The 20,777-nt window shown below is 41.4% G+C and overlaps 1 protein-coding gene across 1 annotated transcript in view; it reads right to left on the bottom strand.

The window, feature by feature from the left end:
• Positions 1-20,777, bottom strand: part of LOC140491842 (protein diaphanous homolog 1-like) — a 342,842-nt gene that overhangs the window by 254,887 nt on the left and 67,178 nt on the right. Inside the window, exon 2 of the mRNA XM_072590241.1 lies at positions 5,685-5,711. Coding sequence (XP_072446342.1) covers positions 5,685-5,711 — 27 coding nt within the window. The remainder of the gene's footprint in view (positions 1-5,684; positions 5,712-20,777) is intronic.

The following is a 20,777-nucleotide window of genomic DNA, read 5'->3' as shown; positions in this document are numbered from 1 at the left end:
TTCCTGTGGTAATGAATTTTACAGGCTCACCATTCTTTGGGTGAAGAAATGCTTTCTCATCTCAGTCTAAATGGTTGATCTCAAATCCTCAGACTGGTGATCCTTGGTTCTGGACACAGCCACCATTGTGAACACCCTCCCTGCGTCTACACTGTCTAGTCCTGTCAGGATCTACCTGTTCTCATGCATGAATCGCTGGCACGTAGGTACTGCAAATGATTCATGTGGTTCATGGAGTAATATCCTATTTTGAAAGGAATGGAACATAAAAGTGAGGGTGGTACGCTTGTTATAAAAGGCATTGGCGAGATCACATCTTGAATACAATGTGCAGCTTTGGTTTCTTTATTTAGGAAGGATGTAAATGCCTTGGTGGTCCTTCAGAGAAGGTTTACTAGATGATATCTAGTTGATTGGCTTGCTTTATAAGGAGAGATTGGACAGGCTGGGCTTGTTTTCACAGATATTTGGAACAATGAGGCACGATTTGATTGAAGTTTATAAGATTCTGAATGATCTTGACAAGGTAGCCGTAAAAGGATATTTGCTCTTGTGGAGGAGTGAGTGTTTTAAAACTAGGAGTCAGTCTTTTTGGACACTGATGAGGGGAAATTTGTTCTCTTTAGATTATGAGACTTTAATAATTTCTCCCTCAGAAGAAAGTTGAAGACAGGGTAATTAAGTATGTTTAAGGTTATGGCAGACAGATTTTTGTAAGGGAATGGAATTAGACATTTCTGGGAAATGTGGAATTCAGAACACAAATTGATCAGTTTGAAACTTGATTGGCGGAAGGGCCAAATAGCCTACTTCTGCTCCCAACTCTTATGTTTGCGCATATGCTCATATGTATATGGCTAGAAAAACAGTTGTTGTTGAATTAAATTTGCCAAAGCAAACAAAAAAATCTGTTCTTGAGATAGGGAATTGCATCTTCAGATCACAAACAGTAGTTGTATCTTTATTTCAAAATTATAGTTAGGCTAATAATGCGCACACTGGTGGTGAGGGTTGGGGACTGCAGTTATGTGGGAGGTTAAACAAAAGGATCTAAAGATCCAAAGGATGTAAGACACAAAGGATGGAAATGACCAGTTGTTGACAACTGGAATGGATCATTCACTTTCCTTAAACAGAATTAAAGCAACTCTTGTGTAATATTCATTGAGAGCTGCAGGAATAGAGGTTCAGGATATGTTTTACACAAATTTAGTTGAGAATAAGAAAAAAAATTTACACTGAATTAAATGTCTATTCTGAACCACTTCCTCAGCTGATCAGGAAAATATGTATTTAAAAAAAAAAGGTGTGCTACAATGTTCCGTTTCATATGAAGTATTCATATAGGGATTCAAAGGAAAGATTAAGCAGCATAAAATTTAGGGAGAACAGCAAAACAGATTAAAAATTGCTTGCGTTGGAAAGAATGAAAAATATGTTCGGGGTGTTAACTGATATGATTAAAGGAGGTGCTGTGCAGGGAGAGGATTCCAGAATAAGAGACATCGTAAATTCTTTAGAAAGACCAAAAGAATTTGTCAGGAGACACGTACAAGACAGGGGAATGAGTCAAACAGCAGCTTAGTGGAATTCAAAACACAGTAGGAATAACCTTGAGACACAATGAAAATGGATTGGGGGATATAAAAGGAAGAACTTGGTATTTATAGGCTGTTGTTGTGGTTCTGTTCGCCGAGCTGGGAATTTGTCTTGCAAATGTTTCGTCCCCTGTCTAGGTGACATCCTCTGTGCTTGGGAGCCTCCTGTGAAGCACTTCTGTGCAGTTTCCTCCGGCATTTATAGTGGCCTGTCTCTGCCGCTTCCGGTTGTCAGTTCCAGCTGTCTACTGTAGTGGCCAGTATATTGGGTCCAGATCAATGTGTTTGTTGATAGAGCCTGTGGATGAGTGGATAATGGCACTCAGCCACAGACTCCATCAACAAACACATCGACCTGGACCCAATATACAGGCCACTACAGCGGACAGCTCGAACTGACAACCGGAAGCGGCAGAGACAGGCCACTATAAATGCCGGAGAAAACCACACAGAAGCGCTTCACAGGAGGCTCCCAAGCACAGAGGATGTCACCTAGACAGGGGACGAAACATTTGCAAGACAAATTCCCAGCTCGGCGAACAGAACCACAACAACGAGCACCCGAGCTACAAATCTTCTACCAAACTTTAAATTTATAGGCTGTGATAAGTGGTGGTAGGACCCAGACTTTAAACAATGAGCTTTACACCACAATAATGAATAACTTGCTTATTGAAGTTTGCTGATGACACCTTATGCTAGGGGGCTTAAAAAATTATGTACATGCAGTAAGAAGATTTGAGCTATAGGGAGAGGCTGAACAGGCTGGGGCTGTTTTCCCTGGAACGCCGGAGGCTGAGGGGTGACCTTGTAGAGGCTTACAAAATTATGAGGGGCATGGATAGGATAAATAGACAAAGTCTTTTCCCTGAGGTCAGGGGGTCCAGAACTGGAGGGCATAGGTTTAGGGTGAGAGGGGAAAGATACAAAAGAGACCTAAGGGGCAACGTTTTCACACAGAGGGTGGTACATGTATGGATGAGCTGCCAGAGGATGTGGTGGTGGCTGGTACAATGGCAACATTTAAGAGGCATTTGGATAGGTATATGAATAGGAAGGATTTGGAGGGATATGGGCCGAGTGCTGGCAGGTGGGACTAGATTGGGTTGGGATATCTGGTCGGCATGGACAGGTTGGACTGAAGGGTCGGTTTCCATGCTGTACATCTCTATGACTCTATGAAGTTACAAACAGACATTGGCAATGGGCAAAACTGGGCCAGGAGGCAGTTCAGTCCCTCAAGTCAGGACTGCCTTTCTGCAAAAGCAATTTAGCTGGTCCAACTCCAACTGCACTTTCCCATGGTCATGTGTTTATTTTGTGTCTGTAATTGCTCCTTCAATTTCTTTTTGAAGATAATGATTGAATAAACCTCCTAGAGCCATGTATTCCAGATCACACGACCTCACTGAGCAGGATTATCTTCTGCATGTCGCATTTCGTTCTTTTGCCATTCACATTAAATTGTGATCTCTGGTTTTTCTGCCCTTCTGCCCCATCGCCTCATGATGCTGAGTCCCCTTCAATCACTTGTTAACTCTGATCATTCACACAGGAAATTCTGTGTCACAGCCCATGTATTGTGTGAGTCCTTGTGTGGCTGATGATCCAGATTCTAATTGAATTGAATTGAATTTATTGTCACATGTACCAAGGCACAATGAAGAGCCTTGTCTTGCAAGCAATACAGGCAGATCACATTGTTAATTCATTCTAGAGCCATGCCTTCAATTACACATTTGGCAGATGTTTCCAGGAGGTGGAATGGGCCTCAAGATCTTGAGCATTCCTTTCTCTGGTTCCTTTCCCAAAAGGTATTTTCAAAGAATTTTGTACTTTGTTACAGGAATTTCCTCAAGTCAGTTTCTTCTGAATGAGATAGCCTACCATTGACATCTACGTTGCATTTCTTGAGGGAAGTCTTCAGGGCATGAAATGTTCACTTTTCCCATGTCTTGTTTAAGTGTCTTCCTGGAGCTGGGTGAAGATGATTTGCTTTGTTTGTCAGACAAGCTTTCGAAGCACATGGCCAGTCCAGCACTGTTGTTTTCAGTTAATCATGGCCTTGATGGTGGTGCTGTTGGCTGCCTTAAGAACACTGATGTTAGTCCACCTACCTTCCCAGCTGATGTGGAGAATCCATCTCAAACACTGATTTTTGAGGTGGTGTCCATATGTAGTGCAAGCTTTGAATCCATAAAAAAAAGTTAGAAGAATGACTGCCTTATACTCCAGGATCTTGGTATTAGCACAGATTCTCATTCTTATGTGTCCAAAGGTGGTGCTCAAAGATTGGATGTTTTGTTGAATTTCAGCATTGATGTAGGTAAGGGAAAGGTTCCATGTAGAGGGAGGATTTTTTCTATTAATCTTAATGATGGGATGGACCAGAACTCAACCTGGGACAGGTTGGTAAAGGTTTTGAGATCAATTATTTGGCATGCTTCCGCAAAGGCATTAAGTGAGGTTTGAAGATTCCCTTCTTGAGAGAGCAGAGATGACATTGTTACCCACAGAATTAGGTTCCACAAGCAAGGTCAGTGTCTGTAATTTTCTTCATGGTTTTCAACCAGTTGAAGATGGTAACGTCCATACCGCTGGGCAACTTGCTCTTGACAGGATGAAGAACGGTGATGGTGCACATAGAGAAAAGGGTGGGGCGATAACATTTCAGCTTGTTTGCTATCTTGACCTCAAAGGATTCTGTCACATCACCAACGGTTAGTACAGACACCGACATCTTGTCATGGAAGAGATGGAGGATATTGATGAATTTCACTGAACAACTGACCTTTGACAGGATCTTCCATATCACTTTCCAATTGACTGAGTCAAAGGCCTTGGTCAGACTGATGAAGGTCATATATAGTGGTTGGTGTTGTTCCTGGCATTTCTCTTGGAGCTGCTGAAAATCACGGCTCCAGTTCCACGGTTTAGTCAGAAGCCATACTGGCTTTCAGGAAGGATTTCCTCCTAGTCTGGGAGGAGATTGCAACCACACAGACATCTTTTTCCTACCCACATCACCAACTGAAGGACTTTGCCAAGCTCCCCTACTCCATCCCTTTTGTGTATCCAACTTGCTCGCAAGGTTTTTTCCATCTCAACATCCTAAGGTGCTTTCCCCAACCACATCCGCAAGAGAATGATTCCTGAACACCTTCTCACCTTTTTCCCTCTGCTCCAACCCCTCAGACCCCAGTCTCTCACCCACATCCTACTTTGTCTAAAAAAGCAAACAGGATATTGAATACAAGAGTTAGCAGGTCATGTGACAGTAGTATAGGACTTTGGTTCATCCACATTTGGAATACTGTGTACAATTCTGGCGACATTACCATAAGGATGTGGATGCTTTGGAGAGGGTGCAGAGGAAGTTCACCAGGATGTTGCCTGGTATGGAGGGCGCGAGCTATGAAGAGAGGTTGAGTAGAATAGGATTATTCTCATGAGAAAGACAGAGGTTGATGGGGGAAACTTGATGGAGGTTGACAAAAATCATGAGAAATATAGACAGGGTGGGTAGCAAGAAGCTTTCCCCCCCTCCAGAGTTATTAGGGGTCACGAGTTCAAGGTGAGAGGGGAAACGTTTAAGGGAAATATGCGCGGAAAGTTCTTTACTCAAAGTGGTGGGTGCCTGGAACGTGTTGCCAGCAGAGTGGTAGAGGTGGGCACAATAGAGTCATTTAAGATTTATCTAGAGAGATAGATGAATGGGCAGGGAGCAGAGGGGTACAGATCCTTGGAAAATCGGCAATAGGTTTAAATAGAGGATCTGGATGAGCACAGGGTTGGACAGTCAAAGGGCCTATTCTTTGTTCTAAAGACTGACCAGATTATACTGCTGTATAAAAACAAAGTAAATAACAATTCACTGAAGTAGGGAATCGCATTGTAAATAATATTAAGAGTTGCACATTCCACAATTATAGACTTTACGTACTTATCTATATTCTGCAGTTGATCACTGAAGTAAAGGCAGATTCAGTCTGCACAAAGTACTGTTCAAAACTAAGGTAATTTATAAGTTATAAAATATGAAAATAAAGCAAAGAGCAGAGCAAAATAAAAAAAAAGGATGCTTACCTCATCAGGAATCAGCTTCTTAAAAGTCTGCAGTTTGGAAGTAAATAGAAAGAAAAACAGATAAGTGTCTATCCACCACCAAAAGGAAAATACAGCCCAGAAAATACCCAAGAAACAAGTTAGCAAAAAAAAAACCACCATCACCCTTTTACACGATAGCATCAGGAAGAGTCACCATTTCAGCACAAATGCATAGCTAGCAGGACAGAGTTAAAGGAAGGGACAGAGCACCTGGCAAATATTTTTTCCTCTTATGAATATTCCGTTAGTTTTACATAATTTCTTTTCAGTCCAATCTTACAGCCTGCCACCTGTCTTTGCACATATTTCTTTTCTTTCAGTCTGAACTATCTTTGACTTTTTTACTTAACCATGAATGGTAGATTAATCCCTTATAACATTTCTTTTCTGCTGCAATTAATCTATTTAATGCTTTCTAGAATATTCCTTTAAAAGGTTTGCCACTGCATCTCATTAGGCCGATCGCTTAACATAAACATCCTACTCACTTTCACTAGCTCTGCTCTCATGCACTCGTAACTGACCTTGTTTAATTTCAAAATTGCCTTGAATTTATTTCCCTTAAAAACTGCACGCTACCCAGGGGCGCTTTCAACTATGGGTCAGGAATCAATTCTTTCACATTAGTAAAAACCAAGTCTAATCTATCCTGCTCTCTGATTGGTGCAGTAATATGCTGGTGTATGAAATTGTCCTATATGAACAAGTAACAAAAATAGGTCACTCAGCCCTTTGAGCCTGCCTTGCCAATCCATAAAGGTCATGGCTGATTTGATTTCAACCATAACTACACTGTCCTGCATGTCCCTGAGAACTTTTCATCCCCTTGAAAATTGAGTATCTATCTACCTCTGCAGTAAAATATTTCAAGATTCATCATGCACTGCCGTTTAAGAAAGGGACTTCCAAAGACTCCCAACTCTCAGAAAAAAACTGTTTCATGTTATTTTAAATGGGCGCCGCCTTATTTTTAGACCATGGCCCTTAGTTTTTGGTTCTCCAAGAAAAGGAAAGATGCTTTCCATATCTACCTGGTCAAGTTCCCTCAGAAGCTGCATGTTTCAATTAAGTCACCTCTGACTGTTCTAAACTCATGAGGATACAGGCCTAGCCTGTTTAGCCATTCTACATAAGGCAAATCTATTCATCCCAGATATTAGCTTTGTACATCTTCCCTGAACCGTTTTTAACACATTAACATCCTTCCCCAAGTAGGGTACACAGCACTCCAAATGTGATCTCACCAATACCCTAAATAACTGAAAACATTCCACAAGCTCCGCACTTTAATTACTTTTCTCACCTGACTTTTCCAGTCTACATGTAGATTAAAATCTCCCACAATAATTGTTGCATCTTTTTGACAAACTTCCATTATTTTTTCCTTGATACCCTGGTTCTACTCAAGAGCCTGTATGAAACTTCCACTAGTGATCTCTTGACTTTAACATTCTTCACCTCTGTCCAGACTGGTTACTTTTTTGGTTTACTGAATTTAGGTCATCCTTTCCTTCTTCTTTAATTAATGAAGAAGTCTTTAGGTCTTCTTTAATTAATGAAGAAGTCACACCTCCATCTTTTCCTAGGTTTCATACACCTTTCAATATTCAGCTCCCAATCTCAATCATTCTGCAGCTATATCTCAGTAATGGCTAATAGATCATATGTACTTGCTTGAATTTAAACTACACGTTCATCTGTTTTTTTCAAATGCCATATGCATTCAAACAATATACCTTTTGCCCTTTTATTATTTTCGTCACCTCTAGTCTCATCAGATTTGTTCTTCAATCTATAGTCTGTCATTGTTTATCATTTTCCACATTAAGATCTCCCTCTGTTGTCTTCACTCACTCTTCGATTCATCGCAACCTCCCAAATCCTACTTACCACACAGTTTGTGTGTTCCCCCATGAATGTGAACCCTCTTTTCCCACATCTGTCTTTCAGCCATGTGACTCTAAGATTGCAATTTGCACATGGATCAGGTATTAATCCAGAGATTACAACCTTTGAGGTTCACCTTCTTAACTTAGTATCTAGCTCCTTATACTGGCTGCGTAGAATCTCTCTCCTAGATCCATCAATGCCACTGCTTCTTACATGGACCATAACAACTGGATTTTCCCTCTCCTACTGCAAGTTCTTCTTGAGTCCAGAGCAGACATCCCGAATCCAGGCACTGGCCAGACGTCACAGACTCTTTGCAGCAGAGAATAGTGTCAATCTTCCTGACCATGCTCTGGCTTCCTCCTCTTGAATTACTTCCTCTACCACAGTGCCATGATAATTTAGCTCATCTATTCCACAGTCCTGGCTCTCATCCAAACAAGCTGAGAGAACCTCAAACTTGTTCTATAATTGCAGAGGTTGACACTCCTGTCCTCTGGATTCCCTCACTTGCAGTCGCACCTTCCTTTCCCTAACCATTGACCATATGAGAACACTCTAAAAGGTGGGACTTCCTCCTGGTTCAAAGATTCCAGGTTTCTCCTTTGTTCCTAGTTTTTCATCATTTAACTAAAGTACTGATCTTGCTACTCTCACTTTAGTGGATGACCACCTGCTTTGATATTATTAAATTTGAGGAGGCGCAGAATTTACCAGGATATTGACAGGACTGGGTTATAAAAAGAGAGGCCGGATAAGCTGTGACATGGTTCCACTGCAGCCTAAGAGGTTAAGGGGTGACATCAGAGATTTATAAATCATGGAGACTACAGACAAGGTGAATAGCAAAGGTCTTTTCCATAGGGCTCAGGAGTTTAAAACTAGATGGCATAATTTTAAGTTGAGAGGAGAAAGATTAAAAAGGGACCGGAGGGCCAACTTTTTCACTCACAGGGTAGCCTGTATGGGGAGTGAACTTCCAGAGAAACTGGTAGATGCAGGTACAGTTACAACATTTGAAAGACATTTGTTTAGGTGCATGAATAGGAAATGTTTAGAGGGATTCAGAGCCAAACGCAGGAAATTGGGATGAATTAGTTTGGGGAATTTGGTTGGCATGGATGAATTGGACCTCAGGGTCTGTTTCTGTGCTATATGAATTTATGGCTTGATTTATCAGTGTCTTGTCATTTTACACACCTATCTATATTACTGACGATGCTATCAACCTTTGCAATTGTTTGCAAAATTGGTTGCATTGGTTTCAACTGTGCTGAAAATAAAAATAAATAAATATGGTGAAAAGTTAAGGTCCCTGCAGGAATCTTCCTGGGACAGTAGTAATCACTTCCTTCCAAACCCAGTACATTATCCCCTATTCCCTGACTTTAACCATCTAACCAATCCATTGAGCAAGTCAACAACTTATTTTTCGTGCCTTAAGCTTTCATTTTAGTAAATAGTTTCTTGCATGGAGCTTAACATTTTTGTGGACTTCCAGAAGGTTTTTATCAATAGACAATCCTCGGTCCTCTATCTAAATTTTTTTCTGACAAGTTTAAATCAGCTTCATTAAACATGAATTACCATTTACACATTACCAGCTAATCAGTTCAGTCAGTCCGTCAGTCAGTCCGTCAGTCTTTAATAAAACATTAATGCCCACAACCCAATGTTAATCTGAAAGGACTATGATTTCCTTATGTTTTTCTTTCTTGCATTGTTTAAACAAGGAGGCTCCTTATAGAATAAGCTATTAAATGTTTCAGTGAATATAGTAGAAACACTTAATTTATTTAAAACACTTGATGTAATTTATATTGTGGGCAGGTGTTTTCGCAAGTGCCAATGGCATTAGTAGCAGTGGCAACTTGCTTCCACCAGAGGGTGTTGGTGCATTTGAAACATAGAAATGTCCCACAAAAATATTTCATGTTTGGTGTTCGATTTTCTTTCACTGCACAACTGATGGATACAGTTATAAAGAAAGTAAACAGACAGATTGGTCATCAGAACAAATTGCCAGTCAAAATCAAAACTGGCCTGGTGAAACACAAATGTTGATTCGTAAGTCGTTTGCCAAAGACTACTTCAATCTATCAATCTGCCAGACAAATTAGTGTTCAACGTAGTGGATGCAATGTTGCTCAGCAAGTCTGACAGACTTCACTAACATAAAATACTGCTGACCCAGAAAACATGAAATAAAACAAATTTATGAACTCAGGAAATCAGGCAACACCTGAAAAAGGAACAGCGTTAGTGCTTTTCATCAATGAATGCGATGAAGGCCAATTAACCTAAAAGTTTAACTCTGTTTCACTCTCCACAAAAGGGGTTCTTCTGGTGCTCTCCCTATTTCTGAGCCAAGAGGCCTGGGTTCAACTCCCATCTGCTTCAGAGATGTGTTAAAACATAGCTTAATATACTGATTTTAAAAAATACAATTCTCCACTGACGCTGCTGGAGTATTTCCAGCATACTCTATTTATATGATCCACTTCACCAACTTTGCTTTTAACTGCCCACATGGTTCAGTTGATGACATTTTCATCTACTGCACTTTCAAAGCCCAGTACAGGAACTTCAGACAGAAGTTACATCAAGTGCCATGCTGATTAGCTACTCAAAGATCATAATATTCTCAGAGATCCTGTGGCACATAATTAATTATCTATAAATAAACAAACAATAAATGCACAATGCAATGCATTCCATTTGCAGCACTTCTGCAAAGTGACCTGTAAACAAATGCTTTATTTTTATTTGTAAAATTTTAAATATTATTCTCAATACAGTTTTACAGTAAGGCAGAACTTGAAGATTTAGAGTCAGATGTACAGCACGGAAAAAGACCCTTCTGTCCAACTCGTCTATGCCGACCAGATATCCCAACCTCATCTAGTCCCATTTGCCAGCACTTGGTCCATATCCCTCAACCTTTCCTATTCATATACCCGTCCTGATGCCTTTTAAATGTTGCAATTGTGCCAGCCTCCACCACTCACTCTGGTGCCCATTCCATATATTGTACCATCCTGTGTGAAAAGGTGCCCCCTTAGGTCTCTTTTATATCTTTCCTCTCTCGCCCTAAACCTATGCCCTCTGGTTCTGGACTCACCCAACCCAGGGAAAAGACTCTGTCTATTTATCCTATCCATGCCCCTAATGATTATATAAACCTCAATTAGGTCACCCCCTCAGCCTTTGACACTCTCGGGAAAACAGCCTCAGCCCATTTAGCCTTTCCCATACCTCAAATCCTCCAAACCTGGCAACATCCTTGTAAATCTTTACCAACCCCTTTCAAGTTTCACAACATCCTTCCGATAGGAAGGAGACCAACCTGCATGCAATATTCCAAATGTGGCCTAACCAATGTCCTGCATAGCCGCAACATGACCTCCTAACCCCTATACCCTATGCTCTGACCAAAAAAGTAAAGCATACCAAACGCCTTCTTTACTATCTTATCTACTTGTGACTCTACTTTCAGGAGCTATAAACCTGCACTCCAAGGTTTCTTTGTGCAGAAACAACCCCCAGGATCTTACCATTAAGTGTACAAGTCCTGCTAAGACTTGCTTTCCCAAAATGCAGCACCTTGTATTTATCTAAATTAAACTTCATCTGCCACTCCTCGGCCTATTGATCTATCTGATCAAGATCCAGTTTAAAAATAAGTCACGTGAAATGTTTTCTTGTTGCACTAATCTGGACAGATGGAAGAAATTAGCTTGAATTTTCTGGAGTAGGAGCAGGCTATTGAATGATCAGTCATAGAATCATAGATGTACAGCACAGAAACAGACCCTTCGGTCCAACTCGTCCATGTCGACCAGATATCCCAACCCAATCTAGTCCCACCTGCCAGCACTCGGCCCATATCCCTCAAAACCCTTCCTATTCATATACCGATCCAGATGCCTTTTAAATGTTGCAATTGTACCAGCTTCCACCACTTCGTCTAGCAGCTCATTCCATACACATACCATACTCTGCGTGAAGAGGTTGCCCCCTTAGGTCCCTTTTATATCTTTCCCCTCTCACCCTAAACCTATGCCCTCTAGTTCTGGACTGCCTGACCCCAGGGACAAGACTTTGTCTATTTATCCTATCCATGCCCCTCATAATTTTATAAACCTCTATGAGGTCACCCCTCAGCCTCCGATGCTCCAGGGAAAACAGGCCCCAGCCTGTTCATCCTCTCCCCATAGCTCAAGTCCTCCAACCCTGGCAACATCCTTATAAATCTTTTCTGAACCCTTTCAAGTTTCACAACATCTTTCTGAAAGGAAGGAGACCAGAATTGCATGCAATATTCCAAAAGTGGCCGAACCAATGTCGTGTCCAGCCGCACCATGACCTCCCAACTCCTGTACTCAATACTCTGACCAATAAAGGAAAGCATACCAAACTCCTTCTTCACTATCCTATCTACCTGCGACTCCACTTTCAAGGAGCTATGAACCTGCACTCCAAGGTCTCTTTGTTCAGCAACACTCCCTAGGACTTTACCATTAAATCCTGCTATGATTTGCTTTCCCAAAATACAGCACCTCGCATTTATCTGAATTAAACTCTATTTGCCATTTCTCAGCCCATTGGCCCATCTGATCAAGATTCAGTTGTAATCTAAGATGACCTTCTTTGCTGTCCACTACACCTCCAACTTTGGTGTCATCTGCAAACTTACTAACTATACCTCTTATGTTCACATCCAAATCATTGATATAAATGACAAAAAGTAGAGGACCCAGCACTGATCCTTGTGGCACTCCACTGGTCACAGGCTTCCAGTCTGAAAAACAACCCTCCTCCACCACCCTCTGTCTTCTACCTTTCAGCCAGTTCTGTATCCAAATGGCTAGTTCACCCTGTATTCCATGAGATCTAACCTTGCTCATCAATCTCTCATGGGGAACCTTGTCGAACGCCTTACTGACGTCCATATAGATCACATCTACTGCTCTGCCCTCATCAATCTTCTTTGTTACTTCTTCAAAAAACTCAATCAAGTTTGTGAGACATGATTTCCCATGCACAAAGCCATGTTGACTATCCCTAATCAGTCCTTGCCCTTCCAATTACATGTACATCCTGTCCCTCAGGATTCTCTCCAACAACTTGCCCACCACCAAGGTCAGGCTCACTGGTCTATAGTTCCCTGGCTTGTCCTTACCACCTTTCTTAAATAGTGGCACCACGTTAGCCAACCTCCAGTCTTCCAGCACCTCACCTGTGACTATCGCTGATACAAATATCTCAATAAGAGGCCCAGCGATCACTTCCTTAACTTCCCTAACTTCCCACAGAGTTCTAGGGTACACTCGATTGGATCATGGGGATTTATCCACTTTTATGTATTTCAAGACATCCAGCACTTCCTCCTCTGTAATATGGACATTTTTCAAGAAATCACCATCTATTTCCCTAAATTCTATATCTTCCATGTCCTTTTCCACAGCAAATACTGATGCAAAATACACATTTAGTATCTGCCCCATCTCCTGCGGCTCCACGCAAAGGCCTATTGTCTCCCTACTTATCCTTTTGTCCTTAATGTATTTGTAAAAACCCTTTGGATTCTCCTTAACCCTATTTGCCAAAGCTATCTTATATCCCCTTTTTGCCCTCCTGATTTCCCTCTTAAATATACTCCTACTGTCTTTATACTCTAAGGATTCACTCAACCTATCCTGTCTATACTTGACATATGCTTCCTTGTTTTTCTTAACCAAACCCTCAATTTCTTTAGTCATCCAGCATTCTCTGTACCTACCAGCCTTTCCTTTCACCCTAACAGGACTATACTTTCTCTGGACTGTCGTTATCTCATTTCTGAAGGCTTCCCATTTTCCAGCTGTCCCTTTACCAGCAAACACGTTATCATAATGAATGGTGGAGCAGGCATGAAGGGCCAAATGGCCTCCTCCTCATTGTATTGTTCTATGTTTCTAACACCAGATTTCAAAGGGACTACTGTATACTGTATTAAAAAAAAAGTTTGATTGGTTGGCTAGTCAATTCTGTTCAGTCTACGCTTTATGTGGCAAATACATCAGGGAGCTGTGGGGGGGGGGGGGGGGAGACAGTGTTCTCTACCTTTTTGCAAATTCAAAGAGGTGTAATATCTGCAGATGTCCCTTTTGCCCATTCAGGACAGAACCATGTCTATGAACATACAAGCTTCCAGCAAGAGCAAGAAAGCCACATTGTGAACCAAACTGATTAATTACATTGATCGTCTAAATATTAACACACTCAGGATTGTTCGACAAGTGCTTTTCTGATGACAACTAATGCTCAAAGCTACATTCTAAGAATATTGTAAGCACAGGCTAGTTGGGTTTGTTATAAGGTCAGTACCTTGCCTACTGCAAACAGCCAAAGGAACACATCATTTGATACAATTCACCAGTCTTTGGGATTTATGACCTACATTGAATTGGCACTGAAATTCACAGAGCACATTACTCATGTCGAGACAGGGGAGGGAAGAATAAGAGATGGATCAGGCGAAGGCAAGACTGGCATAGAAAGTGGAAGCAAATTAGAGAAACGTTTCCTATTCCAGGCGAGAGAAGAAATAAGCAATGATGATGTCATTGATTTACCAGAAAAATTGTGTGGGTGGGAGCTGGAGTAATGTTCCATGTACCCAACAAAAGGAGACAGGCACTAATGGCTACCCCTTTGATCCGAAGCAAGAGGAGTTAAAATAGTTGTTCATAGTGAGTACAAATTCAGCCAGGTAGAGGAGGTTGCTGGGAGATGGGAATCATTCAAGCCTTTTTTTCCAGGATGCAGCAGAGATCCCGGAGGCCAACCTGAAGGGGTTGGATCATTCTAGAAAATCTCATCTGATCCCTCTTCAATGCACTTTCTAAAGCATGGTGCCCACAATTAAACAATGAATTCTAGCTTAGGACTAGTCGGTGTATAAAGAAGCTATATCAGACCTTCCATGCTGTGAATGACATCTCTATCATAAAAGCTGATGATTGCAATTTTTTTTGGAGGGGTCTTCTGGACACCTTAATTCCTTTCTCATTCCTTAATGTGGCTTTTATCTCCAGGAAGGTACCTTTACCTGATGTAGCAATTAGTGATTTTTGAGAAGATTAGTAGCTCAGATTGATGATTAGTATGTAAGTTAGCTCGCTGAGCTTGAAGGCTTGTTTTCAGATGTTTCGTCACCATTGTGTTTATCCAACCTGAACTATGGGTCTGCTATATAGATGTGGGAGAATGACAACAGACCCCCATTCCTAGATGTAACAGCTGAACGTACAGTTAACTTAGAGCATCAAACCAGAGTCTACAGAAGAACACACAGGGACCAAATACTTAACTTCAGAAGTAATCATCCCAACACCCACAAAAGAGCTGCATAAAGACATTATTTCAATGAGTTACATCACACTGCAGCACCCAAGAACTACAAAAAGTAGAAGAAAAATATCTATACAACAGTTTCAAGAAAAACAGGTACCCAATAAACAGTCAGTCAATTCCTCAGAAACAAACCCAAACAAGCAGACAAAACACACCCAAAAACTATAACCTCATTACCTTACATCAAAGACATATCAGAAATGACTTCCAGACTACTCAGACACCTTGGCATCAAGATAGTCCACAAATCTGCCAACACATTTAAACAACGACTAGTGAGCCTAAAGGATTAAGTAGATACCACCAGCAAAACTAACTTCATTTACCAAGATACTATGCAAGGAAGAGTATAAAGAAAGTAGGAGTATACTTAAGGAGGGAAATCAGGAGGGCAAAACGGGGACATGAGATAGCTTTGGCAAATAGAATTAAAAGGAGAATCCAAAGGGTTTTCACAAATATATTAAGGACAAAAGGGTAACTAGGGAGAGAATAGGGCACCGGCGCTGAAAATGTGTTGCTGGAAAAGCGCAGCAGGTCAGGCAGCATCCAAGGAACAGGAGAATCGACGTATCGGGCATAAGCCCTTCTTCAGGAATCTAACCTGAAGAAGGGCTTATGCCCGAAACGTCGATTCTCCTGTTCCTTGGATGCTGCCTAATCTGCTGCACTTTTCCTGCAACACGTTTTCAGCTCTGACCTCCAGCATCTGCAGTCCTCACTTACTCCTCGAAGAGAATAGGGCCCCTCAAAGATCAGCAAGGCGGCCTTTGTGCGGAGACACAGATAATGGGGGAGATACTAAATTAATATTTTGCATCAGTATTTACTGTGGAAAAGGATATGGATATGGAAATCTTGCAAAATTTCCAGATTACAGAGGAGGAAGTGCTGGATGTCTTGAAATGGTTAAAAGGTGGATAAATCCCCAGGACCTGATCAGGTGTACCCGAGAACTCTGTGGGAAGCTAGAGAAGTGATTGCTGGGCCTCTTGCTGAGATATTTGTATCAGTGATAGTCACAGGTGAGGTGCTGGAAGACTGGAGGTTGGCAAACATGGTGCCACTGTTTAAGAAGGGCGGTTAAGACAAGCCAGGGAACTATAGACCAGTGAGCCTGACCTCGGTGGAGGGCAAGTTGTTGGAGGGAATTCTGAGGGACAGGATGTACATGTATTTGGAAAGGCAAGGACTCATTCGGGATAGTCAACATGGCTTTGCGCATGGGAAATCATGTCTCACAAACTTGATTGAGCTTTTTGAAGAAGTAACAAAGAAGACTGAGGGGGCAGAGCAGTAGATGTGATCTATATGGAATTCTGTAAGGCGTTTGACAAGGTTCTCCACGGGAGACTGATTAGCAAAGGTTAGATCTCATGGAATACAGGGAGAACTAGCCATTTGGATACAGAACTGGCTGAAAGGTAGAAGACAGAGGGTGGTGGAGGAGGGTTGTTTTTCAGACTGGAGGCCTGTGACCAGTGGAGTGCCACAAGGATCGGTGCTGGGTCCTCGACTTTTTGTCATTTACATAAATGATTTGGATATGAGCATAAGGGGTACAGTTAGTAAGTTTGCAGATGACACCAAAATTGGGAGGTGTAGTGGACAGCGAAGAGGGTTACCTCAGATTACAACAGGATATGGACCAGATGGGCCAATAGGTTGAGACGTGGCAGATGGAGTTTAATTCAGCTAAATGCGAGGTGCTGCACTTTGGGAAAGCAAATCTTAGCAGGACTTATACACTTAATGGTAAGGTCCTAGGGAGTGTTGCTGAACAAAGTGACCTTGGAGTGCAGGTTCATAGCTCCTTGAAAGTGGAATCGCAAGTAGATAGGATAGTGAAGGCGGCATTTGATATGCTTTTCTTTATTGGTCAGAGTATGGAGTACAGGAGTTGGGAGGTCATGTTGCGGCTGTACAGGACATTGGTAGGCCACTGTTGGAATACTGCGTGCAGTTCTGGTCTCCTTCCTATCGGAAAGAAGTTGTGAAACTTGAAAGGGTTCAGAAAAGATTTACAAGGATGCTGCCAGGGTTGGAGGATCTGAGCTACAAGGAGAGGCTGGACAAGCTGGGGCCTGTTTTCCCTAGAGCGTCGGAGGCTGAGGGGTGACCTTACAGAGGTTTACAAAATTATGAGGGGCATGGATAGGGTAAATAGACAAAGTCTTTTCCCAGGGGTCGGGGAGTCCAGAACTAGAGGGCATAGGTTTAGGGTGAGAGGGGAAAGATATAAAAGGGACCTAAGGGGCAACCTTTTCATGCAGAGGGTGGTACCTTTATGGAATGAGCTGCCAGAGGATGGGGTGGAGGCTAGTACAATTGCAACATTTAAGAGGCATTTGGATGGATATATGAATAGGAAGGGTTTGGAGGGATATGGGCCAGGTGCTGGCAGGTGGGACTAGATTGGGTTGGCATGGCCGGGTTGGAGCGAACAGCCAGTTTCTATGCTGTCCATCTCTATGACTCTATGAACTGTAAAAAAACACTACATCGGACAAACTAGCAGGAAACTTGCCACCAAAAGACATGACCCACCATCACTAGTTCCAAACGTACAGACAAAGAAGGACACCATTTTGACTGGGTCAACACACACATCCTCGGACAGTCGAAACAAAGACACCCACGAGAATTCTTAGAGGCATGGCATTTTAACCAGTACTCTATCAATAAACACATTGATTTAGACCCTATCTACATTTCCTTGAGAAAAATAACCCACCTAAACAAACCAAGACATATAGAGAGGCGAGATATACCACCAGTGCTTCACCAGAGATTCTCACTGATGATGTTACCTAGTATGGTGACGAAATGTCTGAAAACAAACCTTCAAGCTCAGCAAGTTAACTTACATACTGATGTAGCAATACTTCTGTAACATAAAAAAACTAGGTGTGGATAACATGGCATTAATAAAGCCAATGCTATGTCTATCATAGTCAATAATAATAGTTACAGATATTCCATTCACAGGCACACTTATGTTTGGGCTTATATTAAGCTAATTAGCTGCAAAGAACTGCATACTTCTTTTGGTGCACCATGCTTCAAACTATCCAATCTAAGATGGCTTAATGCTCTTACATACTATGCAGAATAATATCATAAGCATTTCTCTAAAAAGGTACTGACATACTGACCATCTGATTTACAATCAACATTCCTCTCTTAGATGCTGTCTACAAGTGTTCCCAACAACATTTGGTTTTATTCCTTTTTGTTCTCTACTGCGAGGACCTACTTTCATTACTTCACACCTTATATTTACACCCAGTTTATAATTTTGTTTCTCTTTCACCCAACTGGCAAACCCTTTATCCTTTGCACCAGGTATATACACCATCTGTCCCCTCTTGCTCCTGCTCCATCTCTGTCAAAAGTATGAAAAATAGCATTCCAACTCCTTTCAGTGCTGAACTCATATCAGATTGGAAACATCTGGTAAAACAAGGATGTATGAATCATTTGTGTTAGCTGGATTCATTGTGTCTCTCTGTACATCTGCTGAGTTTCTCTTGTAATTTCTGCATTCCACTTTGCTTTTATTTCAGATTTCCAATTTCTTTATTACTTTATTAGCCATCCATCAACTAGATTATGCTGCTTTTCAGTCAAAGGAAATTGCAGAGGAGTGAATAACACTGTTTAAAATAAACAAATGGAATAATTTTGCAAAGAAAAAATTGCTTGGTATTTCTACATCACTTTGAAGGGTACTCCACTGCTTGTAAAGTGCGTTTGGACTAACCCAAGGACATGGAAAGAATTATACAGAGGTCTTGCATTTCAGCAAGAGCTTGAACTCCACCAAGAACACTAGCAGAAAATTTCTCAGAAGAGCAGCAACACAGGCTGAGCTCAGTCCTGCAACGGTATCAGCATGGAGCAACATTAATTTGTTCGGATAGTAAGTTTGCAGTCTAAGTACTGTAGCAAAGACTAAGTGGTACAAGACCATACTTTTTTTTCCAGACAACAGGAAAGTAATCTAATTTATGACAAAGGCTTCAGGTTCAGTGCTTGATTTGATCCGTCAGTCATGGGAATAGCAGGACTATGCATCTCTCTGCCACTGAAATTCATATACCACTTTTGAGTGTTTGGCAAAATGCGTTTTTGGTTTGACAAGCACTGCCCTTTTAGAATATAACACTCAAGAGTTACCCCAATCAGAGCCGTCCTCTTGTGTATTCTCACCAATGGGCCTAATGCCACTACTTTCTAATAAGATAAGCGACCAACCTACCTCCAGTTACCCTGGAAGAGCACAGTATTCCAAAGATTTTGAGCAGTAAATGAAGCAAGCCATTTCAAACTGCTACTATGCTGTGCCAACTCCTTGACCAATGTCGACTTGCAAGTCAGTGCCCTTTACTCCTACAGGACAATTGGCAGTATTGAAATCTTGTCGTGATCTGTGCAAGAGAAGTTTCAACTGCAAGTTTCCTTTCTCAGCAATGCTCACCTTCCTCATGTTCTAATAAAGGGGCAAATGTATAAACTGTCCCCTTTCCAATTAGAACTTCCTCAGGCAGGTGATATTTAAGCAGACAGTAATGGGTGCCACGGTCACAATAAAAAGCTAATTGGTGCTTGCTGGAAAATCCAGCTAACACAAATGATTCATACATCCTTGTTTTACCAGATGTTTTCAAGCAAGACCCTTGTGGCAACTTGACCTGAGCCTGACCAAGACTTCAGACCAACAGCTATTTCAGTTCTGTAGTTACACAGGCTAACATTATGAAAGCATCCTCATATCAGAAATCTAGCTTCCTCTTCATGCTTTGGAAGCCAAAACAGCAAGGTGAAATATTTAATGAAAACTGTTCTTTAAAAAGCCAATTAAAACATGGCACTTATTTTAAAAAAAACTTGAATTTAATAAAAGCACAGAAGTAATAAAATAAACAATGGCTACTTAGAAATTCAAACACACCTGTCTGAGCACATGTTGACAGAATGGCTCATCTGTTTAAAGGATTTTCAATTTGAGAATGAATGAATCTGCTGTGCCTGTGCAGAGCACTGACTGTCTCACAACAGGAAGATGGGTCATTTACCATTGTGCATAATCCCAAGAAAGAAACAGAAACAACATTATTCCTTTGCCCTCAATGTCTTCACCCAAGAGGGAAAAATGCAAATGGAAAACTTTAAATACAAAAATAGAAGATTGATATAACACTCAAAATCTGCACGTAAACATATGCAATTAGCCAGTCGACACAACCTTAGGCATCTCTCTCTATTACAGAGAAACAACTAGACGCGTCTGCTTGAGTGAATATCACTCAAAGTACAGAGCAAGGCGAGGAGACAGACCCCTATGAACAATCAGTCTGCACAAGAATTGTATCAGCTCTCTTGGCGTCATTCTGCATTTTACTAGCCATTAGTTTCATTCTTCAACTGAGATGACCAATCCCTCTAGGCACTGTTTCTGGATGAGGTGTTAAAAAGTTAGATATTGAAAAGACCTTTCATGAAATGACCTATGCATAGAATCATATAGCACAGGAAGAGGTTATTCAGCTCATTGTGCTAGCAACCCTCCAATTAGCCCCACCTTCTGTCTTCCAAAATACATGCAATACAGTAATGCCTGCACAGACAGAATCTCTTGTCCCAGCTAACAATAAATGAATTTGGAGGCAGTAGTGATACCACATACCTATCCTTCTTTGCACTTGGACAGATGAAAGAACAACCAAAGGTGAAATGATCAAAGCTGGGAACATACATAGGGCCAGGGGGAAGCAATGGGTT

The sequence above is a fragment of the Chiloscyllium punctatum genome, chromosome 20 (genome assembly GCF_047496795.1).
Source record: "Chiloscyllium punctatum isolate Juve2018m chromosome 20, sChiPun1.3, whole genome shotgun sequence".
In the NCBI taxonomy this organism is placed as follows: Eukaryota; Metazoa; Chordata; class Chondrichthyes; order Orectolobiformes; family Hemiscylliidae; genus Chiloscyllium; species Chiloscyllium punctatum.
Note: the sequence above shows the minus strand (reverse complement) of the source record. Positions and strands in the feature narration are given on the sequence as shown.